General features: G+C 57.3%; 3 protein-coding genes across 3 annotated transcripts in view; 2 read left to right on the top strand and 1 right to left on the bottom strand.

The window, feature by feature from the left end:
- LOC104294211 (chromosome unknown open reading frame, human C10orf54) overlaps window positions 1-3,768 on the top strand; it is a 9,356-nt gene extending 5,588 nt beyond the window's left edge. Inside the window, exons 3-7 of the mRNA XM_009893795.1 lie at window positions 148-195; window positions 1,394-1,501; window positions 2,860-2,887; window positions 3,343-3,534; window positions 3,729-3,768. Of these exons, the coding sequence (XP_009892097.1) occupies window positions 148-195; window positions 1,394-1,501; window positions 2,860-2,887; window positions 3,343-3,534; window positions 3,729-3,768 (416 nt within the window). The remainder of the gene's footprint in view (window positions 1-147; window positions 196-1,393; window positions 1,502-2,859; window positions 2,888-3,342; window positions 3,535-3,728) is intronic.
- CDH23 (cadherin-related 23) overlaps window positions 1-25,050 on the bottom strand; it is a 223,734-nt gene that overhangs the window by 25,383 nt on the left and 173,301 nt on the right. The window contains exons 27-37 of the mRNA XM_009894006.1: window positions 24,444-24,592; window positions 16,071-16,131; window positions 15,537-15,685; window positions 14,475-14,610; window positions 13,883-14,271; window positions 13,518-13,619; window positions 12,629-12,631; window positions 11,339-11,488; window positions 10,557-10,685; window positions 10,306-10,434; window positions 8,641-8,868 (exon numbers count right to left, since the gene is read on the bottom strand). Of these exons, the coding sequence (XP_009892308.1) occupies window positions 8,641-8,868; window positions 10,306-10,434; window positions 10,557-10,685; window positions 11,339-11,488; window positions 12,629-12,631; window positions 13,518-13,619; window positions 13,883-14,271; window positions 14,475-14,610; window positions 15,537-15,685; window positions 16,071-16,131; window positions 24,444-24,592 (1,625 nt within the window). The remainder of the gene's footprint in view (window positions 1-8,640; window positions 8,869-10,305; window positions 10,435-10,556; window positions 10,686-11,338; window positions 11,489-12,628; window positions 12,632-13,517; window positions 13,620-13,882; window positions 14,272-14,474; window positions 14,611-15,536; window positions 15,686-16,070; window positions 16,132-24,443; window positions 24,593-25,050) is intronic.
- On the top strand, window positions 16,367-22,126 carry LOC104294400 (chromosome unknown open reading frame, human C10orf105). Its single transcript, XM_009894003.1, has 4 exons — window positions 16,367-16,529; window positions 18,301-18,405; window positions 21,019-21,060; window positions 21,771-22,126. Exons 1-4 carry the CDS (start codon window positions 16,367-16,369, stop codon window positions 22,124-22,126), a joined length of 666 nt encoding a protein of 221 aa, XP_009892305.1.

The following is a 25,050-nucleotide window of genomic DNA, read 5'->3' as shown; positions in this document are numbered from 1 at the left end:
GATTAATTTCTTGCTTTTGGGATGCTCTTGGGCTGATCTGGTGAGCAAATACTGGTGAGCAGAGGCGAGCACAGCTAGCAGGTGCGGGAGCTCTGTGGTACTGGAGCGAATCCCCCGAGATCTAACACGCTTTTCTCTTCTCCGCAGGCAGAGGAGCGCTTCAAAACTGCACGTTTCACACCGCTACTAGCAAAGGTAAAGGGAAAAAAACCAACCCACCCCTTCTCTCCAATGTGCTGCTCACCATCCTGGCCCGGCTATTTCCCTAGAGACGGCTGCTTGCCCTAAACACACCCGTGTCCAGCTGCAACCTCACGGTCGGGTGTCAGGAGGGTGATTTCCGAGGCTGTCCCCACGGGGTACATCTGACAGGCACATCCTCAGGCTGAGGAGAGCCTCCTTTGGCCCATCACCTGGACGAGGCTGTCCTGAAGCCCGTGGAGATCATTCACCCTGTGGTTATAAAGCACCCCAAATCACGACTGGCGATTTAGTGGCCTCTGCCAAGAGCAGACGGGAAGGTAAAGAGTCACAGGGACTTCTTACAACACCCCACCGCCATTCCGACCCCGTGCCACCTCGCCCCAAGCAGCGATGCTCTGCCAGGGGAAACCCAAACCTTGCTTGAGCGCTCAGACAACGTCAAGGCCACGTCTAGACGCTGGAGGTGCCCACACTTCGCTATGCAGGTGGTTTCTCAGCGGGTCGCTCTGTCTACCCCAATTTGCCGGCCAGCCCCATGGGGAACTGCACCGTCCTCCCCATGAGTAGCGCTTTCTTGTCTCAAACCCTCAGTCCCAAACGCTGGGACACCCTGTCCTGACAGGCAAAAAGGAAAAGGGTGAAGGGATGGTTTTAGGTGAACCTGTCCTTGATTTAGGCAGCCCTCGACCCCGCCATGAGCGTTCCCATGTGGACCTTGGTGGCCACAGACTGGGGACCCTCTGCGGTAGAGCTCTACAAGGGGCACGTTCGTTAGCAGAGGCCGTGGGAAATGAAACCTTTGATGCCCGAGTACTTTGAGGCAGCCCGGTTCTGATGAGGCTGCCGAGGGTGGGGGTTGGCACTCTTTGAAATCACTGAGAGCCTTTCTGCTGACTTCAAAGGGCTTTATCAGCGCCCCTGCTCCTCTCTTCCTATCTAGAAGACCAAAGACAGACCTTGGGATGTCCTCCAGCAATGAAGGACTTTAGTCAAGGTCCTAAACCGATGCCTCAGTGCTTATCTCCACAACAGGCAAAGCATCCCGTGAGGAGGGGCCCACACACCAACGGCGTGGGGCAACGCCGGTGTTGCCCCGTGCTTCGGGCGTGTGGCTGGGGGAAACCGAGAAGAAGCAAGGTGAAGCTTCGCCGCCACCACCCGGCTCCATCTCTGCCCTTTTCTGTTGCAGATATCACGGCCGCCGCGCTGGCAACGGGTGCCTGCATCGTGGGCATCCTCTGCCTGCCCCTCATCTTGCTCCTGATCTACAAGCAGAGACAAGCGGTCAGCAGCAGACGTACGTACCCTCCCCTCGCCGGCGGCCGGCGAGGGACACCCATCTCGTCTCCTGGGTTGCATCAGGGTGGTCTTTATGGGATGGGATGGGATGTATCCCACCGGCGGGTCTGTGGGTTTGGCTGCCTTGAGTCCCATGGGTAGCGTGTACGGTGGCCCCAAGACAGGTCCCTACCAGGTTCCTCCTACAAAGCTGTCCTGGGAAAGTGAGGAGTGTGGGGTAGGAGACGGACCCTTGACGCCCGCGTGGCACCCTGGGACCATGCTGGGGACATTGAGAGTGCAAAGATGCTGCCGGGCCCCCTCCCCGCCGAGCCCTTTCCTCCCCATCCACTTGACTCATCCCTCCCTCCACCGCACGGCTGAAATGGCAGCTTTGCCGTCTAAGCGGTTGAGAAAGCATCATTTGTGCTTTTTCGCCCCGGCTTTTTTTTTTTTTTTTTAAAAAGACCCCTTACACAGCGATGGCAATAGGGCTGCAGCAAGCCAGGTCCCCCTCCACTGCCCCAGCCCTACAAACCCAGGCAGTGCCGAGGTGCAGCGGGCTGCCAGCTCCAGCCTGCGCTCCATTTCGGTAATAAGAGGCACCACCTTAACCATCAGAGCCATTTCGTCAGGCCTTGGGCAAGCCGGAGGCCCCGCGGTTTTCTCTCACCGAGCTCGGTGGGCGGCTGTGAGGCTCTGAGCAAACCCTTTGGAGAAGTGGGGTTTTTTTTTTTGCCCTGCTCTGCAAAGCATCACCTGGATACTATTTAAGCCAAGACGGAAGTCAAAACCCGGGGCGGGGGCGGTTTGCTTCTGGGGTGTCCCGATCCACGTTAGCTACAGGTTATTTCCACCGGCCGCTTTCCATCGGCACAGTCTGGGCCAAAACCCGTGTGTCTGGGCTCGGGATGCTCGCCATGCGGCCGTCCCGCACGCGCGGGCTGCGAGATCCTCTGCGCCTGCCTCGAAGGGGGCGAGGAAATAAATAACAGGGTGCTGCCCAGACGAAGGCAGGGGCAGCCAAATGGCGGGGCGACGTTTTGCAGAGCTCCTGGAGGGTGTCACAGGCGGCTGGTGGGCGCATATGGGCACGAGCGGGGCCGGGCTGCATCTCCTTCCCCCTTCTTCAGAGCCCGTGATTTCAATATGGGCTGGGGAGTAAAGGAGGAAGAAGATGGTAGGGATGCGGAGAAGGAGGTTTGGGAGCAAAGGAGAGGCTGATGCTGAAGAAGGGGGAAAAGGAAGGAGGAACGCAGAGGAAGAGGAGGAACTGGGTGTGGATGAGATGCCAAAACCCAGCGCTGGTGGTGGAGCTGGGCTTGGCGCTGGGCTCCATGCCGCCGGCAATCATGCCAACCCTTTTGTCTTTGGCAGGTGCCCACGAGCTCGTCAGGATGGAGAGGTGAGGAAACAAACCCACGTGCTTCCAGCTCCCCACAACCTCCTCGCACCCCCGGACCCCGCAAGGGTCTTCTCCTCTCCTCCCCTCCCCTGGAAGCCAGCATGTATGGAAGGGAATGACATCATTGCCCAGGCTCCTGTCCCTTTCTGGGCAGCCGCTGTTTCTCTTCCCTCCCTCCGAGCGGGAAGTGCCTCCTTTCTTTTTGCCCGTGCCTAGGACACGTCTCCCACACACGCTCGAAACCGCGGTGCTTTTTGGCTAAGCTTTTCCCTTTCGGCTAAGCTTTCCACCCCCGCAGTGGGCTCCTCACTTGCTCTCAGATGAAGTGCCACCACCCAACCCTGCTCACTGCCCTCCTTGGTTGTCCCCAGCCAAAATCCTGGGGGATAAAAAAACGGCTCCTGAAATAAAAACGCAAATCCCCCCCTCCCTCACACCCTCTCCCTCTCCCCCAGCAGCGCCCAGGGCATCGAAAACCCCGTCTTCGAAGAGGTCCCCTCGGCCAGCGCGGAGCCGCGGCCCCGACCCCAGCTCTCCTACATGGCCAACCGGCAGCCTTCCGAGTCTGGCCGGCACCTTCTCTCCGAGCCCGGCACCCCTCTGTCCCCCCCCGGCCCCGGGGACTGCTTTTTCCCGACGCTGGGTGAGTGACTGGCGATGCTGAGACCCACCGGGAACCGCCGCGGAAGATGGGGGAGGCGGAAGGAAAGGGGCAGCCGGGGCGAGGCGAAAGGGAGGCTTAAATATCAACTGCAAATACGTGGAACACCGGCTTTGATGATGGGAAAGAGCCGAAGCCGCTGTTTTCTGTGCAAAAGCAGAGTTTGGCGGCTTCCCGAAGTAATCCCGTTCCCGACTCACCGAATTCCTTGAAAGCCTAAAGACCCCCGGAGGAAACCACGTTCCCCCAGCCGCAGCCGGGAGAGGCCGGGCAGCCACCGCGCCGTGCTCCCCCAGCAGAGACCCCCCCGAGGAGGGCACCATGGCCACCGACAGCGAAGTCTTAAAACCCCATGAAGTTGAGTACAGGAGCCCTGCCCTCACCTCCCTTCCCGGCTCTGCCCCGGGGCTGGAATTGGACCGCTCTTGCCTGGATTTCGTGTTTTTTGGGTTTTTTTTTTAACTATTTCTATGGAGAAGAGCACGGCTCTGTGCCGCTCGCCTTTTACGGACCAGCTGAAAAGCGGGGATGCGGGGAAGGAAGGACAACCCGCCCCTGCAAACCTCCCCGAGGATTTAACTTATTGCCAAGGGTTTAAGCTACGCTACATCAACCTGTTTCAGCATCTTGGACCAAACATCCTCTCCGGGAGCGGATAATGAAGTACTTTATCCACCGTGAGACAAAACAGTGTCGCCGGCCACCCTTGTACTACCTTTTTCTTCGCAAAACAGGAAGGGGAGAGGCTGCCTGCCGCTGACGGAGCCCTCCTTCCTCACCAACCTTTTGAGACGGCCACAGACTTGCGAGGCTGTCGCCTTTTCAGCTGGATGTACGTCAGGATGAGCCTTATTTCTGCTGCAATTTTATCCTGGGCTTGGGATCAGGGGAATTTGTCTTTCTACTTGTTTCATTATCGGCACTGATTAAAGGAAAAAAAAAAAAAAAAAAGGGTGTTTTTGGGTTTTTTTTTTGTTTTTTTTTTTTTTTTTTTTTCTGGAAATGTCTGTAAATTAGAAAGTTCATCTGGACGGTGTTGGAGGATGTTCCTGTGACGTGGTGGAGGCAAAGGCACGGCAGCAACTCAGCAGGCGGTGGGAAATGCTCCGGCTGGCTTCTCTCCATCCTCCCTGGGGCCAGCACTGCCAGAGCCGCCATCCCCAGGGCTGCCGCCTTCAGCCATGCCGGACCACCCTGCGATACCCCAGGTGACGCAGGCGCCCTCGCAGCATCCCCCACGTGAAGGCAGCATCCCAGCATCGCTTCTCCAAAAGAAGCCGTGGCTCCAGCGTGACTCAGCCCCAGCGAGGAGATAAAACCTTGTGGTAGACGCTCTTACTCGAAGGGCGTGTTTAGTTTTCTTTCTGTTTTTGTTGTGAAGTGAGGAAAAAATTGCCACTAGACAAACATAAACATTAGTCATACCAAAACAGTGGCAGCCCTGAGCAATCGCCGTACCAGGCAGTGTGCCCGGGCAGAGCATCCCCGGCGGCACGCCGAATTGTCACACGACGTGGCCGGAGGAAACAACGTTTGCCTCTGCAACGGGCCGGGGTTTGATTAATCCGGCGTTGGCTTCAGCAAGAGCAACTTCAAGATGCTCTGGCTGCAGACGGAGGGATAAAGAAGCCGGCACCAACGCCTCCATCGCGGACGTAACTTGCTGAGCGCGAGACTTGGGCTTTATCGCTGCCCACGGCTCAGTCCCTTTCCTGGCTTTGCCGGAGAAGCTCTCCCAGTGCTTCCAATGCTTCCCTCTCCCCATCCCAGCCACTGGAAAGACACGTGGGGGGATTTGCCCGCCTAACCGCTTCGAAACCATCCCCGAGTCTCTCCGTTTGCTAACAAACGCAGCCTTTGATGACAGAGTGAACCTTTGTTGGAAACAAGTTTCTCTCTGTGCTGCGGGAATCCCATTTTTTTGGGGATGCCCTGTGCCGCCGGTGGGTGCGGTGGGCCAGGCAGAGGTGAGCTGAGCCGCCACATTCTCTGCCCTTCACATCAGGGCACCGCGTGGCTTCAGGTACCCTCTCCCACCTGGAAAGCTGGCGAGAAGGCAAACTAAAGACTTTTAGGGGAAAGAGGCGATGGCTACCCATCCTTCCACACACACTGGAGCGGGAGCCCTGGCACGCTGGGTGCTGGCACCCTGCTGCTGATGGAGAAGACGGCACGGCGCTGCACCTTGGGGCAGGATGCTTACGGTGATGGTGACCCGGCAAGACACTGGTGCCCTCCCGCGCTTTGCCGTGTCCCGGCGGTTCTCACAAGCGCAAGAGCCGTCGGAGCTGGCCCTGTCTGCCGGCTGTTTTCCGCTGCGTCAGCACTCGGGGCTTCGCTCACGGGGAGAGCGAGGAGCCGCGGCACTTCACCCCGACTCTTGTTTCAGAGTGGGCGGAGGGGAACAGAAACCGCAGCGGTTGAAGCAGCACTGGCTGGGGTGGGGGTGGCTGGGAGATGGGCACCGTGGGGCGGTGAGGAGCGGCTTTGCCCATCCACCCTGCCTCGCTGCAGCCATCTGCGGGTGCCCAGGAGGAGCCCTGCTCCGGCACGTGCGTGTGCCGCGGCTCCCTTGGGCAGATGTCCCTCCTTCTGCTGCGGGAAGCATCCCAAAGACCGCGGAGCAGGACCAGCCCTTGGGGAGATGCTGCTGCGGGTTTGCACCGGGGGCAGACAGAGCCCGGGTGCAATTCCCACGCGAGGACACCTTCCAGTTGCAGCTCACCAGCCTGTGAAGGTTTTCTTCCCTGCAACGCTTTTTGGGGTAAACGTTTCCCATTTATCATCAGCATTTCACCCTTTTGGCCCTCTGCGTTTCCAGCTCCCAAGAGGACGGCCAGACGTCCGCGCACCCTTGCTGTCCTGGCTATCACAGGTCACCACGGGGCTTCCAAGTCCTCTCCCAGCTCTGTCTCCTCCGCCTCTGCCATACTCAGAAGGCCAAATCTTGCAGCACGTGAAGGGATGTACGAATTAACAAACAAAAAATCCCTTTTGTGCACTGTTGCATCAGCCTAGATTTACTTGTGAAACCAATGTTTGGTGGGTGACAAACTCCTGACAGACATCATTTCACCACCCGGGCATGAGGCCAACCTCCACCAAGCCACATGCAGGACGGCCTTTCACAAGACCTAAGTGTCCTCAAGCTTCGAAAAGCGATGAAACTCTTCTCTCCACTCAGGAATTGGGTCACTGGATGCTTTGTTTCGCGGGAACTTGATCGTCCCTGCTGGCATTACATGTCCTGGTGACGTGGTGGTCACGCAAGAGAAAACCTGAGGACAAGCGAGGCTGGCTGGGACACCGCTTTGGCAGCGTGAAGTGACAAGTTGCGTCACTTGCCCTCTCCAGCACCGGGAAGGGAAGAGGGCATTGCCACGGCAATGGGATTTACCGGCTCGGCGCATGGCGTTCCTCACCATGGGCAGCATTAGCGATGCTCCCAGGGTGCCAGGGCGATGGGGACTGGTGGTATTGGGTGCTGCGGTTACAAGAAGCTGCCTTCTCTCATTTTTTGGGGGGGGATTTAAGCCTCAGCGGCAGCAGGGCTTAAGGAAAAGGTGGTGATGCACAACAAGCAGGCGCGTGAAGGGAGGGAAGAGTTCAGAGCGTAAAGCCTTGAAGCGGGAGTCGCAAAGCCACCCTTTGCACCGCCGGTTGCAACCAGTTTCCTCAAAAAGTAGAGCAGGGCTTTGCAGCGCGAGCTGCGCCGGCAGATCAGAGAGATGGCGAGAGATAGCAGGTGGAGGTGCGGGGAGAGGAAGGATGGCAGGGTGTCACGCGGGGTGTCACACCTCCCCGTCTTACCGCTTGCGCTCGCTTTGGTTGCACGCTCACCTCCCCGTGGAGCTGCGGGGTTAGGAGCGACATGAGGGTTGGAGAATGCCCCAAACGCTACTTGCTCGCTTGATTCTCCCACATCGGGGCTCTCCTTAAAGGCACAAATAAGGAGACTCGTTATTTGCGGAGCGAGGGAGAGAAGCCAGGCTGCAGCAAATGCAGTACCCCACCAGGCACTCCTGCACGCTGGTAGCTAAAAAGCAAGGTGGGCGCATCCCTAGACCGAAAGGATGGTGGTCATGGTCTTGTATCAACCCCCAAATGCATGCCCAGACCCTGCTCATCGTGGGCAGGGCACTCCGGACAGCAGCGACGCCATGAAAGAACTGCCCAAATCTCGCACGGCGGGGACCGCAAATTGCTGTAGCGATAATTACCAGAGCTCATCTCATTTGTAGGCACCTGAGCAGACACACATGGGTCCACGCTGGGCTGAACCATGGTTCAGCTGTTGCTCCAGCCACCCCCTGCCCCGAGATGGGTGAGAGCAACATCTCAACACCTTTCGGACTCAGAGCACAAGGAGCTGGTGGGAAGGACAACTCCTGCGGCCACCAGCATGCTCACCCGTTGGGATGCTGGTGGTATTTTTGATGTTTACAGATGGGAGAGAAACAGTTCAATGCTTCCGCTAAACCCCCTTCAGAGCCGACACAGCCAGATGGAAAGCATTCTGCATGAACAACTGCAAGAGGGGTCCTGCAGGACCAGACGCTGAAGTCTGGCTCCAGGCTCCAGTCTCTGGAGCCCCCAGCATAGGAAAGACCTGTTGGAGCTGGGGAAGGTCCTTTTACAAGGACATGTAGTGATAAGATGAGGGGGAATGGCTTCAAACTGGAAGAAGGGAGATTTAGATTAGATATTAGGAAGGAATTTCTCACTCTGAGGGTGGTGAGCCCCTGGCGCAGGTTGCCCAGAGAAGCTGTGGCTGCCCCATCCCTGGAGGTGTTCAAGGCCAGGTTGGACGGGGCTTGGAGCAACCTGGGCTGGTGGGAGGTGTCCCTGTTCAGGGCAGGGGGGTCGGAACTGGATGATCTTTAAGGTCCCTTCTAACCCAAACCGTTCTATGATTCTCTGATTCATACCAGTAAATCTGGACCCTGAGACATAACCCCAATGGCCGGGACACCAAAACATCGCTCCCCATACCTGTTCCATCCTTCCCTGCTTGAAGTCTCAATGCTAAGCTCACTCCCACAGTGCTGCCCAGCTCCATCCTCTCCCCGAAAAGCACATTTCGGTGGCTCACCGACAGGGAGGGGTTGCCCTCGTCCTCGACGGTGACCACCAGGCTGTAGAAGCTCTGCCGCTCACGGTCCGGCGGGGAGGGTCGGGTGGCGATCTCGCCGGTGATGCGGTCCATGCGGAAGGTCAGGTCCTCGTTCCCGCGGGTGATGTAGTAGGAGAGGACGCTGTTGAGGCCGGCGTCCCGGTCTGTGGCACGTACCTGGACCACGGCTGTGCCACCACCGACGTTCTGCAGGGCAAGATAGCGGGTGAGAGGCAGAGGTAGATGACATAAATCACATACACCTTATAACATAAAATACATAATAGCATAATTTTAATATAGAGAGGGTTTTTTCCAGGCATTGTGGTCCTTGAGGCTCCAAACTCGCTGGCCCGACACCCAGAAGCCAAGCAGAAGACTTCACCAGCTCACCAGCTCCTGGATGCCATTTTTGCTGTGCTTATTGCAAACGATGTTTTATTAGTAGATGCACCTTTGTGCAAAAAATTAACCAAGGTCTGCTACTGATAGTTCAGCTGAGACTTAGCCACAGGCTCAGAAATGGAAGGCTCTGCCCTTTGCTTGAGCGCTCCGATCTTTTTTTGGTTTGAAGCTCTGAAATGAAATGCGTTTTCTCCATTAGTTGTAAAGAATATTAAATAAAATAGAATAAAATGAAGAGGCAACATTTGCTGCTAAGTCGCCAAAGCCAGCGGCCGCTGCACACCGAAATTGCACCTCTTCTTCCTACGCTACAGCATCTCCCATTTGTCACGACGAGCCAGTTTGACTCCCTGCCACAGAAAGCTGCGCGTTAGGTCCTTTCAACGCTGGCACAGCCTGAGCCAGCGTAAAAACCAGTGTGTGTGCGAAGGTGAAGGCCGCGTAATGGACTCAGAGCTCGGCTAATTATTTTTGGATAGTCCCATTACGGGGGAAATCAAAACAGAAATTCTCTTCTTCAACCAGCTCTGAACATGTATTAAGTAGATAAGAAAATCCTAACAGGGCAATAACTTTAATGCAAAGCTATTAATCATGAGCAGCGCTTCCTCGCAGCTAAGTGTCACTGCCTATTACTCGTTTTTCATTTTTCATCATCAAATTGAGAACCCCCCCCGGTCCAGGAATTAAACTGTCAGGAAATAAGTTGTCTTTTCTCACGCCTGATTGTGTTTTATTGCTTAATTATCTAGCTCTTGCTGAGCTGCTTCCTGAAAGCAATTCCTATTCTGTACTGCGCCGCCTCTTGTGTCACTTCGGTGGCATTTCCATGGGTGTGTAGCCACTTCTCCTTCCTGCTGGTCCCTGCGGCCTCATGGGCTTAAGTTGCCTGCAGAGTTCTCTCCTAGCCCAAAACTAGGAGGACATCACAGGTGAGTAACCTGTAAATGACCCGAGGTGAGGTTTGCAAGGGGCCACCAACCCTTCAATGACCTGAGGTGAGGTTTGCAAGGGGCCACCAACCCTTCAATGACCTGAGGTGAGGTTTGCAAGGGGCCACCAACCCTTCAATGACCCAAGGTGAGGTCTGCAAGGGGCCACCAACCCCTAAATCATTCAAGGTGAGGTCAGACCACAAGGCAGGGGTGGACAAAAACAAGACAAAAAAGTCCCCACCTGCCTTGTGGTCAGACCTCACCTTGGGAGGATGGAAGGAGAGGAGCAGGGCTGGGTCCTCACCTCGCTCACGCTCACGTTGTAGCCGAAGGGGCTGTCGATGATGGGAGGGTTGTCATTGACGTCAAGGATGTTCACTCGCAGAGTGTGCTCTTTCCTCCGGGGAGGCACGCCGCCATCCGAGGCTTGGATCTGCAGTTGGGGGTGGATTTTCAAAATCCATGTCATTTTCAAGCTCACAGCCCCAAGAAAACAGCCTCGAAGCTCAAACCAGAAGAAGCTCAAGGAGGTAAGCGGGGTGGTTTGGTGCTTACCCGTAAGGTGTAGTGATCCAGCAGCTCCCGGTCCAGTGGCCGTGCCACAAACACCTCGCCGTAGGTGTTGTTGGTGGTACGGATCTCAAAAGCCCTGCCAATGTTCCCCGACGTCAGCGAGAAAGTCACCTGGAAGCATCACGGGGAAAGAAATACAGGGCGGGCAACATTGTGCTGTGATGAGGAAGGAGATAAAGGAGACCCTACAATAAGAAACCCAGCATCGCCTCGGGAAGCCTCTGCATGTTCTTTTAGAAGTTGTGTTGGGGTCCGCGGGTACGCCGGCTTATTGCAGCCACCCCAAAGTGAACACCCATGGGCCAACCCTGGTCTCATCCACAGCCCTCCTTACGAGGCTAGCAATTTTTGGTATTAAGGGACCTCGTTAACTCCTGTCTGCGTGGTAAAGAAAGTAACAAGCGTCAGAGAGCTTCCTCTGCTCAGCCTGCCAAGAGCTTTGCCCCCATTCCCCGTGGCGGGAGAGGCCACAGCTGGTTTTCAGCTTGCTGGGCTCCTTTTGACACGTGTCCCGCAGAGCTCTTTGCCCCAGACAGCCAAGGACAATGCTTTTCCTCTCCTGCTGCACAGCTTGACTGGTGAGCGCTGGTAGCCGCTGCACAAAACCCCCCCAAAACCGCTGGCCTCGGTGACCAGACTTTGCTCCCGCAGGGAAGCAGAGCAGGGGAAGGTGGTGGGAAGATGCTGACAGAGGGATTTCTGTGTTGGCGGAACGCTCCCGCAGCCTCGGGGGCACCCCCAAAGCTGCCGTGCAGTGTCCTCACCTGCCCATTGCTGCCCGCGTCCGGGTCGCGGGCCAGGACCACGGCCACCCGCTTGCCAACGGCGCTGTCCTCCGCCACGCTCACGGAGGAGTCGGAGGTGATGTCGAACTGGGGGCTGTTGTCGTTCTCATCCAGGACCGTGATGGTCACCTGCGGGCACGGCGCGGGGCTCAGGCGTGGCCACGGGCAGGAGCTGGTCCCCCTGCCCACCTGGCATCAACGGCCACGCTGACACCCCCTGGCAAATGCTCGACCCGCCGCACCACCCCAAGGTGCCAACAGCGTGAGTGGTGTCCATCCCACGTGGGAATGGGTGCAAGTATTTGAGCTCAGGAGGTGAAGCTACATCCCTGTCTGTGGAGAAGGAGAAGGAAGAGGAGGAGGAGGAGGAGGAGAAAGAGGAGGAGGGATGCTTAGAGCCTGGAGAAAGAGCACAAGGGGGCCACCGCTCTCCAGTGGTGGATGTTTCTATGGAGCATCCTCCAGTTTTTTTTTTATCCTCCGAATAATCTGGGCACGGAGCAACTCATGCTGCCACAGGGTGACCTTTCCCTGCCAAGCTCTTCACAAGCAGCGATTTCATCTGTGCTCACAGCACCAGAGGGTGGGCAGGGTTTGCTTTAAAGCTAAACGGGCACAAAGAGGTCAGAGCTGCTCGTATTTAACTAAACCAGGGCAAGCTGGGTGTAGAAAAGACCTGAGCTCCCTCCTGGGGAAAGGCATGTGGGCGAGGGAGAGACTGGGCAAGAGATGCTCAGAGGGGCACTCCACCGCAGGCAAGCGGGGACCGGGCTACCTTGGCCACAATTAGCCGGAGGAAATGCTCTCATCGCATTTGTAATCCAAGAGCGACACAGAAACGAGAAAGGAAGAGCTTTTTTGTTCCCGGGGCTCTATTTATGGGTGCCCCGAGCCCTCAGGTGCGGCCAGGATGAATGCGACAACATCCCGGAGGAAGCCGGGGAGGGAGTTGTGTGCCTCGGGGTGATTCGGTTATTGTTGCCGTTGAATTAAAAACGGAGAGGGAGTGAGCGTGGAGAGCCCATTCAGCCGCCGCGGATGGATCCGGCAGCTGCTGTCCCAGTGTGCCAGATCAAGGCGGTGGGATTTCTGCCCGCCCGCAGCAGGGGTGGCTCAAGGGCGCCGCACCGCGTCCCGGGGTTGTCACACAGGCTGGTGCTGTTGGGACGGGGCTGGAGACCTCCGCCCCGGTCCCTCCCCGCAGCTCAATGCGGAGTTGGGGATGGATCCTGGCCCTCAGGATGATGCCGGCATGACGGACGCGCTTACCTTCTGTTGGAGGGGGAAACAGAGAAAACAAAGAACCGAGATTTAGCGGGGGATGAGGAGGTGCGGGCACACGCGAGTGGGCCAGCCCTGCATCCCACCGTAGCGAGCATCCCTTTGGGGTTTTTTCTAGACAAGCTTGGAGGATTTGCCCCATGCCCTGGGAGAGGCTCAGACAAGAGCACGGCAGCGTGCGGAGAGCGCAGCCGCCGGCACCCACGGCAGCGCTTGCAGCCCCCAACTGCCTTTGCCATCCGGCATCCTTTTGAGAGGCAACAGATGCACCCGAGACACGAGAGCGCCCGGGACGCAGACCGCTGCCCATCGCTGCGGGCAAGCCTCCGGTTTCACACCCCGCTCCCCCGGCTGCCCCAAACCAGCAGATTTTGAGTAGTGCCAGCTGAGACACCCCTGCCCACGGCACGGGGACCAGGCTCGCCCTGCACCCGCCGTACCTCCTGCCCAGGCAGCGAAATGCAAATCAACTCCCCCCCACCCCGGCTCGGCTGCCTTCGAAACTGCCAAATATAACCCTCTTAAAACACAAGTCACTGTGAAGTATGTCAAGGTCCCCAGATTTACCTCCCTCAAAGCTGTTTTAGCATGATAAGCCATCTGCAAACTCTACAGATTGGGGTGGTTTTGTTGGTTTTTTTTGTTTTTTTTTTCTATTCTGAGAAATGCCACCCTACAACATGCAGAAGCTAAAAGGCACTAGTCCGTAATTATGCAAATGCAGGGTTTCCCCCAAATCAGGGTTTCCAGACCCCGGCGGACCAGAGCGGAGGGGACAACTGGGACATGCTGTCCCATGCCAGAGGAAAGAGGAGGTGACCTGAGGTCAGCTCTGCCTGCGCAAAGGATGGTGGGGAAATGGGTAGAAGCTACTCACCACCGTGGAGTCAATCTTTGGTCCTCCATCATCGGCCACCACCGTCAAGGTGTAGAAATCCCCTTTCTCTCGATCCACCTGGCCTTTGACCGTGATGACGCCCTGCCAAGGATGAACAACAGCCACGTTGGCCACCAACACTTAGAATGATAGAATCATAGAATTGCTGAGTTTGGAAGGGACCTTTAAGATCATCAAGTCCAACTGTTAACCTAACCTGACAAAACCACTTCTACACCATGTCCCCACGTACCACGTCTACCCTTTTTTTAAACACCTCCAGGGATGGCGAATCCACCACCTCCCTGGGCAAGCAAGCTTGGGTGGACAAGTAAGCCAGGATGGACCACGCTGTGGCTACTTACAGTGATCCCGTTGATCTTGAAGAGGGAGAGCGCCTGGGCATTGGTGTTGGGGTCAAACTTGTAGGTGATCTGGTTGAGGTTGTCGATGGAGCGGGCCTGGACCCGGAGCACCTCGGAGCCCAGGGGGATGTTCTCCATGATCACGGCCTCGTAGCTGCTGTTGGAGAACTGCACGGCTTCGTCCAGCTCATTCAGCAGGCTGACGTAGACGCTGCAGAAGCCCTGGTTGTTGGGGGGCGCCTGGTCCGTGGCAGAGACGTTCATCAGGTAGCTGGTTTTGGTCTCGTAGTCCAGGTATTCAATTGTTGTGATGAGGCCCGTGCTCTCATCGATCTCAAACTTGCCTTCGGCGCCCGACAGGATTTTGTAGCTCACCAGACCACCGTTCCCTGGGGCAGGAGCAGGAACCACGGTGATGGCTGCACCGAGCATCCCGAAGAGGCAGGCACCACTGATGCCGACCCCAACCACGGAGCAGAGCCCATCCCACGTGGGGGTTTCAGCCCAGCCAAGCTAGGACCTGTGCAATGACCGATTTCAGCACTCTCCCCCCAACCTGAGTGTTTCGGTAAGCTCATCCCCAGCTTCCTACCTGTGTCTCGATCAGTGGCCCGCACCACTGCCACCGAAGTCCCTATCCCTGCCGTCTCCCGCAGCCCCAGGCGGTTGTACTGCCGCTGGGTGAACACCGGCACCTCGTCGTTGACGTCTTCCACATAGACGATCACCTGCGAAAGCCCCCGGAGAAACCACGGGTGAGCCGGGCAGGCTTGTGAACCCTCACCAGCTGCTTACGCTTGTGAGGGGAAACAAATCCTTCACGGCACTCATCTGCTGCACAGGAAAAATGTTATCTCTATTACAAACGTCATGTGATGGAGAGCGCACACACATAAACATCACAGATTTCAACAAGCCCCGTGCTGCGGTCAAAGTGACTCAATCCTTCCCTGGCCAGAGGTGGTTATAGTCTGTATATTAATTCCTCCGTGCTTTGGGATGCCCTGCTGGCAACCTTGCAGCTAGAGACCCCGCAACGTAAGAAACGCTGACGTCTCGGTGGGAAACTCTGCTCAAAGTTCAGCGGGTCGAGCGGCTGTTCCCCCAGGGAATATCTTTTCTCCTCCTGGTTGTCTCCTTGCCGCTGGCACATCATGCTTGGCCAGAGCCCACCCCACCAGTGGGTTTAAAAATAGACGCAACCAGAGGGCTGGGTTTGTGGGGACCGTGGGAAGCTGGTGTGTCACTGCTAAAGATTATTGCCACTGGGTCCCGGCTTATTTAAAACAGACACTTGGCCAGGAGACACAGTTTCCAGCAGCCTACGGCTCAGCTCTTCCTCCCGGCAGTGGAGCCACATCTCACCGGGCGAGCGGGACTCCCTCCGACAGCGACAGCCGCCTCATCGCACCAAAATGTCACAGGAAAAAAATAATAATAAAAAAAAACCCCAACAAGCTCTTTTCCACCCACGATCAGCCCCCGGAGACTTTCCGTCAGCATTTCCATGCCAGATGATAGCTCAAACTTCCTGCACGCCTGCAAGGGTTGGAAATGACTGCCCTCTGATGAAGTATCCTTAATATTTCGCATGAGCTCCGCCGCCTCCGCCCAGCCCCGCTGCCCGCCCCTCGGCGGCCGCCAAGGTCCTCACCCGCACGGAGCTCCTCATGGGTCCCTGCTCCGTGTTGTAGGCCTCTACCTCCAGGACGTGAGAGGAGTTTTGCTCCCTGTCCAGGTGCCGCACGCCTCGCATCACCAGCCCGGTGCTGGGATTGATGCGGAAGTTGTTGTGCTCGTTTCCTGGAAAGGGGGGGAAAAAGGTGAGATGGATGCGGCCCATCACCACTGCATCAGTCCTGGTGACCCAACGAGCCCTCCCCAGGGGGCTGTCTTGGCGGCAGGTTATTGAGCAAAACCCAAGTCCCCATCAACTTCAGCTACTCCAAGCTCAGCTCAGCAGGGCTTGGCCCTGGTCAAGCCAGGAGCTACGGCATCTAGGTGTCCATCCGTGAAACGTCATCCCCCCAGCAATTAACCCTAATGCTGAAGTTTGGCTCAGGGGTGGGGGAAATGTTTCTTGTGGGCTGCAAAGTGGAAAAGGATGGAGAACGCACCGGGGCAGTGCGTGTAGCCGGCCAGAGCCTGCTGCAAATACATCGATGCACGAAGGAGCACCGGGACTTACCCTTGACAATCCTGTACCACACTCTCCCGTTAATGCCTTCGTCCGCATCTGTGGCTTTCACCTTTGCGAGAAAAAGAAAAGCAGTGAAGGTGAAGAGCTGTGATTTCCAGGCTGTGACAAGTCCTCCCACTCTGCCCGAGGCTGGACATCCCGCTGCTGCCCCTGAGCCGGGGACCTTACCAACTGCAAAGCAAAAGAAGCTATCCTCCCCTCATCACTGGACAGCAAGGATAGCGGGTTCGGGAGCCTTTGGCTGCCAAGGTAGCTTTGGGATGGGCTCGGGGCTTTTGAGGACCATGCCATGGAACCTGTGCATTGGTGGAGGTCCAGCCCTGCGCACCAATGCTCGCCCCACTGGAGATGCTGCCGGGGATGGAGAACCCCTGCCCGTAGAGCTGGCCCGGGACGGGCAGGGAGAGCTGCTCCCGCACCTGGTGGGCATCCAGCCCATCGCTTCGGGTGTATCATGCGCCGTGTTAAAGGAATGGCCCACCTCTTGGCCAGCACACCCACCTGGGTCTATCAGCTCTGAGAGCTGCTTGTGTTTACCCCCTCGCTGCAAGCTACCGCCAAGCCACCCAAAAAAAACAAAACCCTGAAGGAAACATGAATGCAACCAGCTGAGAGCATACTGGAGGTCTGGACACTGGTCTGAGTCCTCGCGAGACCCCGAGCAGTGGGTGGGAGCACCCCTCAGCTGGGATACACCGCGTGGTCCGTGCGCGTACCGAATAAGCCACCCACCCCGGGAAACCCAAGACACGGGTCCCCTCTGGTGTCTCCGAACAACACTGCAGTGCTTCCCCAACAAAATCCAGCCAGCAGCTTGCTGGCCCCGGCAGCTGGGAAGCGGGACCTGGTGAGGGCCAGCGGGTCCTGGGCTCCTTCCCCAGCTGGCATCCAGCCGCTGCATCCCCCCTCCGCAGAAACCGCTTCCCACAAAGCATCCCAACCGCAGCCGCAGCGCTGCCCACTTGCGAATCCCGGGGGCAAGGACACGGGGCGGGGGGGATGCCTCAGCCTTCATTCTCCAGCTGTTCCCCTGGCAGGGCATCTTCTGCCACGGCTTCTGCCTACAAATATTACCCAGGGGTTTCCTTTCCTGGGAAGGCGGCGGTTTGCCCCCAGACTCGCACTGAAAAGACGAGGGGTTGCTGCAAAGGACGCAGGCGCAGCGGGAACAGCGAGGCTGTTTTAACCCCGAAGCCCCCGAAAGCCATTTGCGGGCAGGAGCCGGGCTGTCCCCTCTCCCACGTGATGGATGGACCCAGCAGGCGAGCGACGATGCCCAGGCACACCGCGGCTGCCTTGGCACGGCGAGACCCGCCTGCCGCACGCACCGGTGCTCCCTCCCGGGGAAAAGCTATCCCGTCAGCCAAAACCACCGTGCAGGTGGGCTCGAAGCCTAAAAGATGGGACTCAAACCTTCGCTGCCTTTTGCGCCATTCCCTGCCCTGCCGTGCGCAGGAAACTGTATTTCAAGGTGAGCAAACGGGAAGGTTTGCGACACGAGGACTGGATGGGAGCAAAAAAATGCACCCTGCAAGCAACCACCCCTCCCAACCGCCCTTCTCCCAGCTCGCCCAAGCATAAACCCAGTGAAATGGGTCAGCCCATTTCGTTTGTAATAAAGAAAAAAGAAATAATAAAATAGTTTGCATTAAACCAACACACGGTCCCATCGCTGCCGTGGCACAGCCGGCTGCTGGGAAAAACCTCGGCTGCTGCTGGTTTGACACCCTGAGGTGTTGGAGGAGACGTGGTACTTTGAGAGACTGTCCCAAACTTGGGCGAAATGATTAAACTGGAGTGTGAGCGGTGGGAGAAAAGCTCTTTCTGCTGTGGGTGCAAAGCACCTTGCGCAGCCCATGCGTGGAGCCACGCTTTCAAACACCCCCAGCGACCGAAAAGGAGGAGGAAGGAGGGAAGGAATAAAAGGAGGGGGGGGGAAAAAGCAGGCGGCTTGGCGCAGAGTGGCTGGGAAAAGGGGGAGTGGGTGTGCGGAGGGCAGCCCACCGCCCCCTCCCCGGCGCGGGGGGCTCAGCCCACAACTGTACCATTCAGCCTTCCCACAAGGGGCAAAGCCTTTTGGGGGGGGGGGCTCGACCCCCTCGTCCCAGCGGAGCACAGCCCCGGGGTGCCGCTGTGCTGGCAAAGCCCGGGAGAGGGCTCGGGGGCCCCTTCGGGCTGTCCCCAGCCCGGCTGCCATCTCTCTCCCACCCTCTTTTAGCCTCCGAAAAAGGAGGAGGGGGCTGGCAGCTGGCGGAGCGCGGTGGGAGAGGAGGCGAGGCAGGCGTGTGGGAGGCAAATCCCGGGCTCAGCCGGCCGGTGAGAGGTAGGGAGTCCGAACCCCCCATGGCAAACCCACCACTGGCCACTCAGACTAGCCCTGAGGGGCAATGGGAGGCGCGCCAGGGACGTGCCACCGTCCCCGGACTGGCGAACCGCTGCCCTCGCCCTGCAGCCGCCTGGGGACAGGGCTGCCAGCGGGGTGGGGAGGGGAGATGCGAAGTTTGGGGTGGGTGTGAAGCCAGGCATCCCCTCCTCTCTTCCCTGTCGCGTTGCTTTGTCCGTCCCGGTGATGGGATAAGGGGGGGAAAAGTCTTGCAGATGCTGCCGGTTAACAACGAGGGTGATGGGGTACAGCTTCACTTTTTACAGCCCTTTTACTTTCGCTACCCCAACTCTCCAGGTGGGTAAGCTGGGGGTTTGGTACCCTCCAGCATTACTTCCTCCGGCAAGCGAGTGGAAAGATTTAGCACATTGGGAAAAGCTGGGGAGCTTCAGGAAAGCGTCGCTAAGCAAGACGAGGAGGGCAAAGGGAGCTGCTTTTCATTCGAGCCATGTTACAGGCACAGAAGTGCCTGAAAACAGTCTTTTCTTTGCAGGAATTTGAGAAAAAGGGAGGGAGAGTGTATGGAAAAAAATTCCTGCCAAGCTGGGCAGATGGGCCAGGCCAGGCAGGCAGCGCCCGGAGCTGGGCAGAATAACGCTCGCTGTCTTCTGCTCGTGCACAAGAGTCATTTCTCCTTCCTTTCCACCTTCCTTGGGAGTGTTTTGTTTTTTGCAACATCTCTTCTTTCCCTCTGATCCTCACCTGCCCCGTGCCCTGTGCTGGGTCCTGGGGATGTCTCGTGTCAGAAACCAGGGCGTTCTGGTTGGGGGGGGGGAGGTGGTTGCCAGGGTGGGTGCCCCTCAGCAAGCCTGTTATTAACCCAGTTGGATTGCACAACGTGGGGCTTGGGCAGGACAGCGATGCTGGGAAGGGGCGATGCTGGGAAGGGGTGATGCTGGGAAGGGGTGATGCTGGGAAGGGGCGATGCTGGGAAGGGGCGATGCTGGGAAGAGGGATGCAGGCAGCAGCTCAGCCAGTGGGTACAAAATGCTGTGGGAAGCAAGAGGAGAAGAGAGCGTGGCTGGAAAAGCCTGGGAAACCATCAGCGCGATCCCTCCTGGTGGGTTTCTAGGGGATGCAGTCAGCTGGCTCAAAAAGAAAAAAACCCTACAGCTACCTCCAGCAGAGAGAAAAAAAAAAAAACGACCCGAAGGAATTGCCCACGCCTCCTGGCTCGCTCTTAGCGAACAATATAAGGTCACCAAGCCAAACCACATGCGGTCAGTAAATGCCAGAATTAAGGTAGCCGTGGTAACCCTGATTGAGGCTGCCTTGAGGCTGCCTTTGGTGCGTGCGGTAAGCAGCAGCCCTGTCTGCTGGTTTTCGTGCCCACGGGAGCCGGGGTGTGTGTGTGGGGGTGTCCTTGGGGTGGCTGTGGCTGCCGGGGGCTGCTCGGGATTCACCCGAGCTAAGGTGTTCTCAGGTGTTGATCCATTTATTTTGTGCATTTCCCATTTTTTGAGTGCAGACCGGGCTATGACCCACGGCAGCATCCACGTCTCCCCACAGCCTCCGAGCTCTGACCAGGCTGATACAGTCCTTACCCCGAGGTCACTAGCATCACAGCTTCGAATGCCCAAAGTATTCCAGAAATAAATCACACCTCCCCAAAGCCTCAAACCCAGCACCCAACTCTAGTGGAAACCTGTCACCTTATTCCCTTCCTTCCCCCGCAAGGGGATCCCACAGGAGCGATCTGTCCCCTCTGGGACCAGGCAGGGTCCCGGCAATCCACAGCCTGCAGCTCACCTACCTAAGCACGCACAGAAGGTAGGACTGGGGCACAGAAAACCCGAGATTCAAGGGCTCCTTAACTTCCGAGCGTTTGGCCTCGCAGCTCATGCAATGTTTGCTTAAGGTTGTTTCCTCCTGCGTCATTCGGACGGTGAGCGATGCTCGTCTCTTCTGACGCAGCATCTCGCTTTCCACCGGGCTCGTCCCCGCCAGGGCGCCTCATAGTTTCCAGTCAGCGATTAGCGACAGTGTCGCTGATGTCTCCTCTCCCCTTTTTTGAAGTTTTTAGCGGTGAACGTCTGGCTGCTGCCTACGCAAAGCCGTGTGGCTTTGGGATGGTGGCTGCAAGGGCAGACCCCTGGCAGTCCCTGCAGCCTTGCCTTTCTCCCCTTAAGCTCTTAATTTTAAATTGGCTCCATCCAAATTTGTACTTTCTAGCAGACTGTCCGGCCCCAGACCAGTCTAACAGCTCTCCATCACTCTTCTACTCCCACATCTCTGGAGGAAAGTCAAGGTAATGAAGGTTTACCTCCAGCGTGCAGGCTAGAGCATCGCGGGGCAAGCCAAAGGTGTAGAGTAACGTTTCCCCAGCCCTCACCTCTGAGCTGGGAAGATGTTGGCCTCCGACACAGCCGGTCCAAGGCCAATAACGCGTGCAGGAGGATGCACGGAAGCAAAACGATGGCTGCAAACCGCTCCGGGGATGCGATCTGGGGGATCTGACCCGGTGGGGGAAAGAAAGGACAGTCACCATCAGGTGTTGGGTAAGAGCTCTTACTGATGAGGCTTCGGGAAGCCGGTTTGCATCACTGTTTGCAGGTCTGGCGGAGAAACCGGCGGCATGTCTGAACCTGAAACCAGGTCAGCAAAATGCCTAACCCAAGAGGCACAGGCAGGGTGAGGGCGTGAGGCTTCGCCCCCGCAAAAAACCCAAAAGACGATGCTGGTACGATACTGCAGCTTGACGGGCACTTATCTGGGTGGAGGTTCCACCAACTATCCATTTTCTTTTGGGGGAAGAGGGAATAATAAAAAAAAAACCAAAATGATAGTCAATTCCACAAACCCATATTTCTGGGCAATAGAGAGGAGCCAAACCCCAGCAACCCAGGCGGAGGATTTTGGACCTTCTCTAGCATACGGGTATTTATCGCCCCCAGAAAAGCTTTGCGCAACATGCGTGTGTGTTCCCCACAGGTGTCATCACCGGGGCCATGGTGCCGTGAGTTCATGGTGCTACCTGTGCTAGATTTCTTTGCCAGATGGTTTTGTTCACCAGTTCAGGGCAGTATTTTGCAGATATAAATCCCACCTCTGTGCTTTGCCTACTGGCAAAGCACACAGCCTCCCTCCTGTCACCCTGTCTCACAGCAAACATGGTTGGGAGGACCTTGGACATCAAATCAAGCCAAAAATCCACCAGGCTGGACAGAGGGTGACTGTCTGTCCAGCTTCTAGGTGGTAATCACCCGTGTCGCTTCTCCGTGTCACCTTATGCGCTGCAGGAAAGATGAGCACAGAAAGCGTCGGCAACTGGAGCTCTCCCACCCCACCTCTCCTTGGGCTTCTAGTTTCAACCACCGAGCTGGTCCCAGCCATTACTGCATCCCCCGAGAAGGCAGACCCACTGCCCATCATCGTGGCGCTCGTCTGCATCTTCCTCCTCCTGGCGACCTTCCTCATCTTTGTCACCCTCTGCAAGCCGGAGGCGCTGGACCGGTCCCACTCTGGGACCCGTGAGTACATGCCCCATCACCCCGCGGATGCCAGCGAGCCCCAGCTGAGGCTCTGGAAGCGGCTGGGTTCCCTGCGACGCTCCATCAACACCTTCCGGAGGAGTCGGCCGGTGTCCCAAAGCCAGCTCGCCTGCCCCAGCAGCTCCCCCGTCAGCCAGCACTGGGATGTCATGGAGTCCACCAAAATGTGATCCTGCTCTGCAGGAACCAGCTCACCCCCGCATCGTTATTCTTTCCCAAGCTTGTGGTTCAGGCTCAAATTCCCTTCCCAAGCAGCCCCTGGTGCCCCGAGCATCCCGGCAGAGCCCTTTTAAGCAGCTCCTTTCCAGGCAGCGGCTCCGCAAGGCGACGAGAGATTTTGCTATTTCAGGTTCCCCGATGCTTTCCAGGTTACTGTTTCCTGGCAGGAAAGGTGGAGGCATCCGAACTACACCCGCACACAGCAGCTATCGCCAGGCAGTCCAAAAAAAACCAAAACCAAACCAACAACACAACAAACCGCTGCTTAATTTCTTTTGGAAAACATTGTGCAAGTTGTGCCGCACCTGAACAAACAACCTGGGTGAGAGCCGAGGAACCTGACTGCCTCCGAGAGAGCTCTCCGGGAGCCAACACGCTCCCCAAAAAGCAATCCTCAGCCCAGATTGCCCCCCAAAGGTGTGCTTCTGAGCAGGCAGAGGGAAGGCTTGTGCCCACCGTGTGCCATCCGGTCCCGGTCCCCCACCTCCCCGTGCAACGAGCCGTGGGTGGTTGATGCTAGGAAGGATGCAGGCTACAGCTGTCTGCTGGAAACCTGCTTCAATAAACAAGCAGCGGGAGCAGGTAAACACGCCTGTAAACGCATTAAAAGAGGCTTTTTAAGGCTCGCGGGCGCTGCCGAGCTCGGAAAGGCACCACGCAAAGCTGAGCCACGTCTTTCTGCTGGGAAAGCGTACAACAGCCAGCAGGTAAGCTGATGAGCTTAAAGGAATCAGGCGGAAAAAGATAAAGTGGTTTAATTCTTCCAGGTCTGCGGCTCACGCTATGTTTAGCCATCGAAGGGTGAAGGCTCCGTGCCCGGTGGGGCCCCGTGGTGAGCACCAAACCCCATCTCTCTGGGTTTCACGTGGTTTCTGACCCTCGCGGGGTGCAGCTCTGCGACAAGGACCTCCCTGGGCTGCCTGCGACATTCCTGTTCTCTTCCGGCCCTGGGCTGCCTGGCTTTCGGAGAAGGTGATGAGGAAACCTTCAAAAACTCTTTTCTTGGACATGGGGATGTATTTGAAGGGGAGGGAATTCAGTATAAATGGTTCTCACTGAAGGTGTAAATTAAACTAAAACCAGGTGATTGCCCATCTCCACTTCCCGCTGATTTTGTGCTGTAGAAAACACACCCCCCTCAAACAACGCCCCTCCTTTGCCACAGAATGCCAAAGGTCCCCCTCTTTTGGGGACCGTGCTCTAAAAAAGGGGACTGGGATGTCAGACTCAGGTTTCCCCCATTCCCAGTCTTTCAATTTTCACAAAAAAAAACCCCAAAAAGGCTCAGTTTTGGGAGTCCAGGGCAGGGGTCCTCTCCGCCCCTGCGTCTCCCCATCACACCTCCTCCCCTGGGCGCAGGGATGACAGGCAGATGCCCAACTCCCAGAGACAGGCACGGTGCCCCCGGGCGTCACGTACGCCGTGCCACGCACGGCACAAGAGGTGACAAGGAGCTGCAGGGCTGGCGCGTGGGGTCCGGCCACCCCGAGCAGGACTCCCAGCAAACCTTTGTTGCAAGAGGCAAAAAAGCTCTTTTCTTCTCTCCCCCGGTGACTCACCCTGGGCGAGAGAGCCAGGGACAAAGCTGTCCCTTTCCCCGTGCCGGGAGAGGTATTGAAGGCAGGAGAAGCCTTCCCAGGGCTCTCTCCAAAGAGCCTTTGGTGCCCGCTCTAGAAGAGCCCTGGGTTTGAAGGGATGCTGGAAACCCTCGGATGCCGAGTGAATGGCCGCATTCATTCGGCGCTCACTGAGCCATTCAGCTCTGCCCACCGCTCCCTCAAAGAGGAACAAAAATGAAAGCCAAGTCCCAAACGCTTTTCTCCCTCCCTTTTTCTCCCCCGCCCCTTCTCAGAGCATCTCTTTGCAGGCACTCTTCTTCCCCCCCCCCAGCCCCCTTGAGATTGCCGCTCGCGGTCCCTTCGCCGCCGGGAGGAGGGAGAAAGCGGGGAGGCAGCCCGGCAAAGGGGTCTCGCCCACACAGGGCTTGGGTTTGCTCCTCTCACCCCCTGCAGAAATGGGGTGAATTTCCTATTTTTCCCTTGCCCTTTGCTGTCTTCTCCCCGGTGCTCACAGCCTGCGTCAGCAAAGGGTTAAGGGAGTGTACAAGCAAGACCACATCTCGCCCTGGCCTGGAGGAACAAGACCACGGATAGGGATGGAAAATGCCCTCTCTGGGCTTCCAGCAGGTCACAGCAATGGTGCTGGAGCCCAGAGAGAGGGGGATCCCCTTCGCCCACGCAGGGGCCCTGGTGGGAGAGAGCCACGTGCCTGCACTATGCTGCTGGCGGCCGGGATGTCCTCGGGGACGCTGACTTCGTAGCTGCTCTGAAGGAAGATGGGTCGGTTGTCGTTGACATCCAGGACGGTCACGTAGACGGTGGCAGTACCGGTGCGCCGGTTCCCCGTGGGGCCATTGTCTGTATGGGAAAGAAAGGCGAGGAGAGGTTTGGTCACCTCCATCTCCTCCTTGCACAGGTGGTGCTCAGCCAAAAAAAAAATAACGGGACCAAAATTTCTAAACTGAAATCTTCTGTCTTTCCTGCAGCTTCCAAACCCCACACTGGACTGGGGGTGGTGATGTGTGTGTGAGTCTGCCTATCCTGAAAGAAAGGAAAAGCCAACCCGAGCCCCAAGCTGTGCTACAGAGCCGCTGCCCAGCAAGGCAACTGGTCATTAAAGAGGGTTTGTAACTCCATAGACTGAGGGTGATGTGCGCTGGAAGGGACTGCTGGAGGTCAGGGATTTGGGAGATGAAGACAGGCAGGGGTCTGATGAGTTTTCTGTAGACCCAGCTCAGCCCCCAGCCAAAGAGCACCAGGACCGGTCAATGGTCAACAGATAAGGACACGGCTGCACAGCTCTTGGGTTTGCCACG

This window comes from Charadrius vociferus, unplaced genomic scaffold (assembly GCF_000708025.1).
Source record: "Charadrius vociferus isolate BGI_N301 unplaced genomic scaffold, ASM70802v2 scaffold611, whole genome shotgun sequence".
NCBI lineage: Eukaryota > Metazoa > Chordata > Aves > Charadriiformes > Charadriidae > Charadrius > Charadrius vociferus.
This window is presented reverse-complemented; position numbering and strand designations above follow the sequence as displayed.

Bases quoted from the DNA above. Each gene is read 5' to 3' on its own strand.
- LOC104294400 (XM_009894003.1), top strand. From the start codon at position 16,367: ATGCCATGGAACCTGTGCATTGGTGGAGGTCCAGCCCTGCGCACCAAT. The intron at 18,406-21,018 runs GTAGGGAGTCCG...CACTGTTTGCAG, and splicing joins GCTCAGCCGGCCGGTGAGAG to GTCTGGCGGAGAAACCGGCG. The intron at 21,061-21,770 runs GTCAGCAAAATG...TTGGGCTTCTAG, and splicing joins ATGTCTGAACCTGAAACCAG to TTTCAACCACCGAGCTGGTC.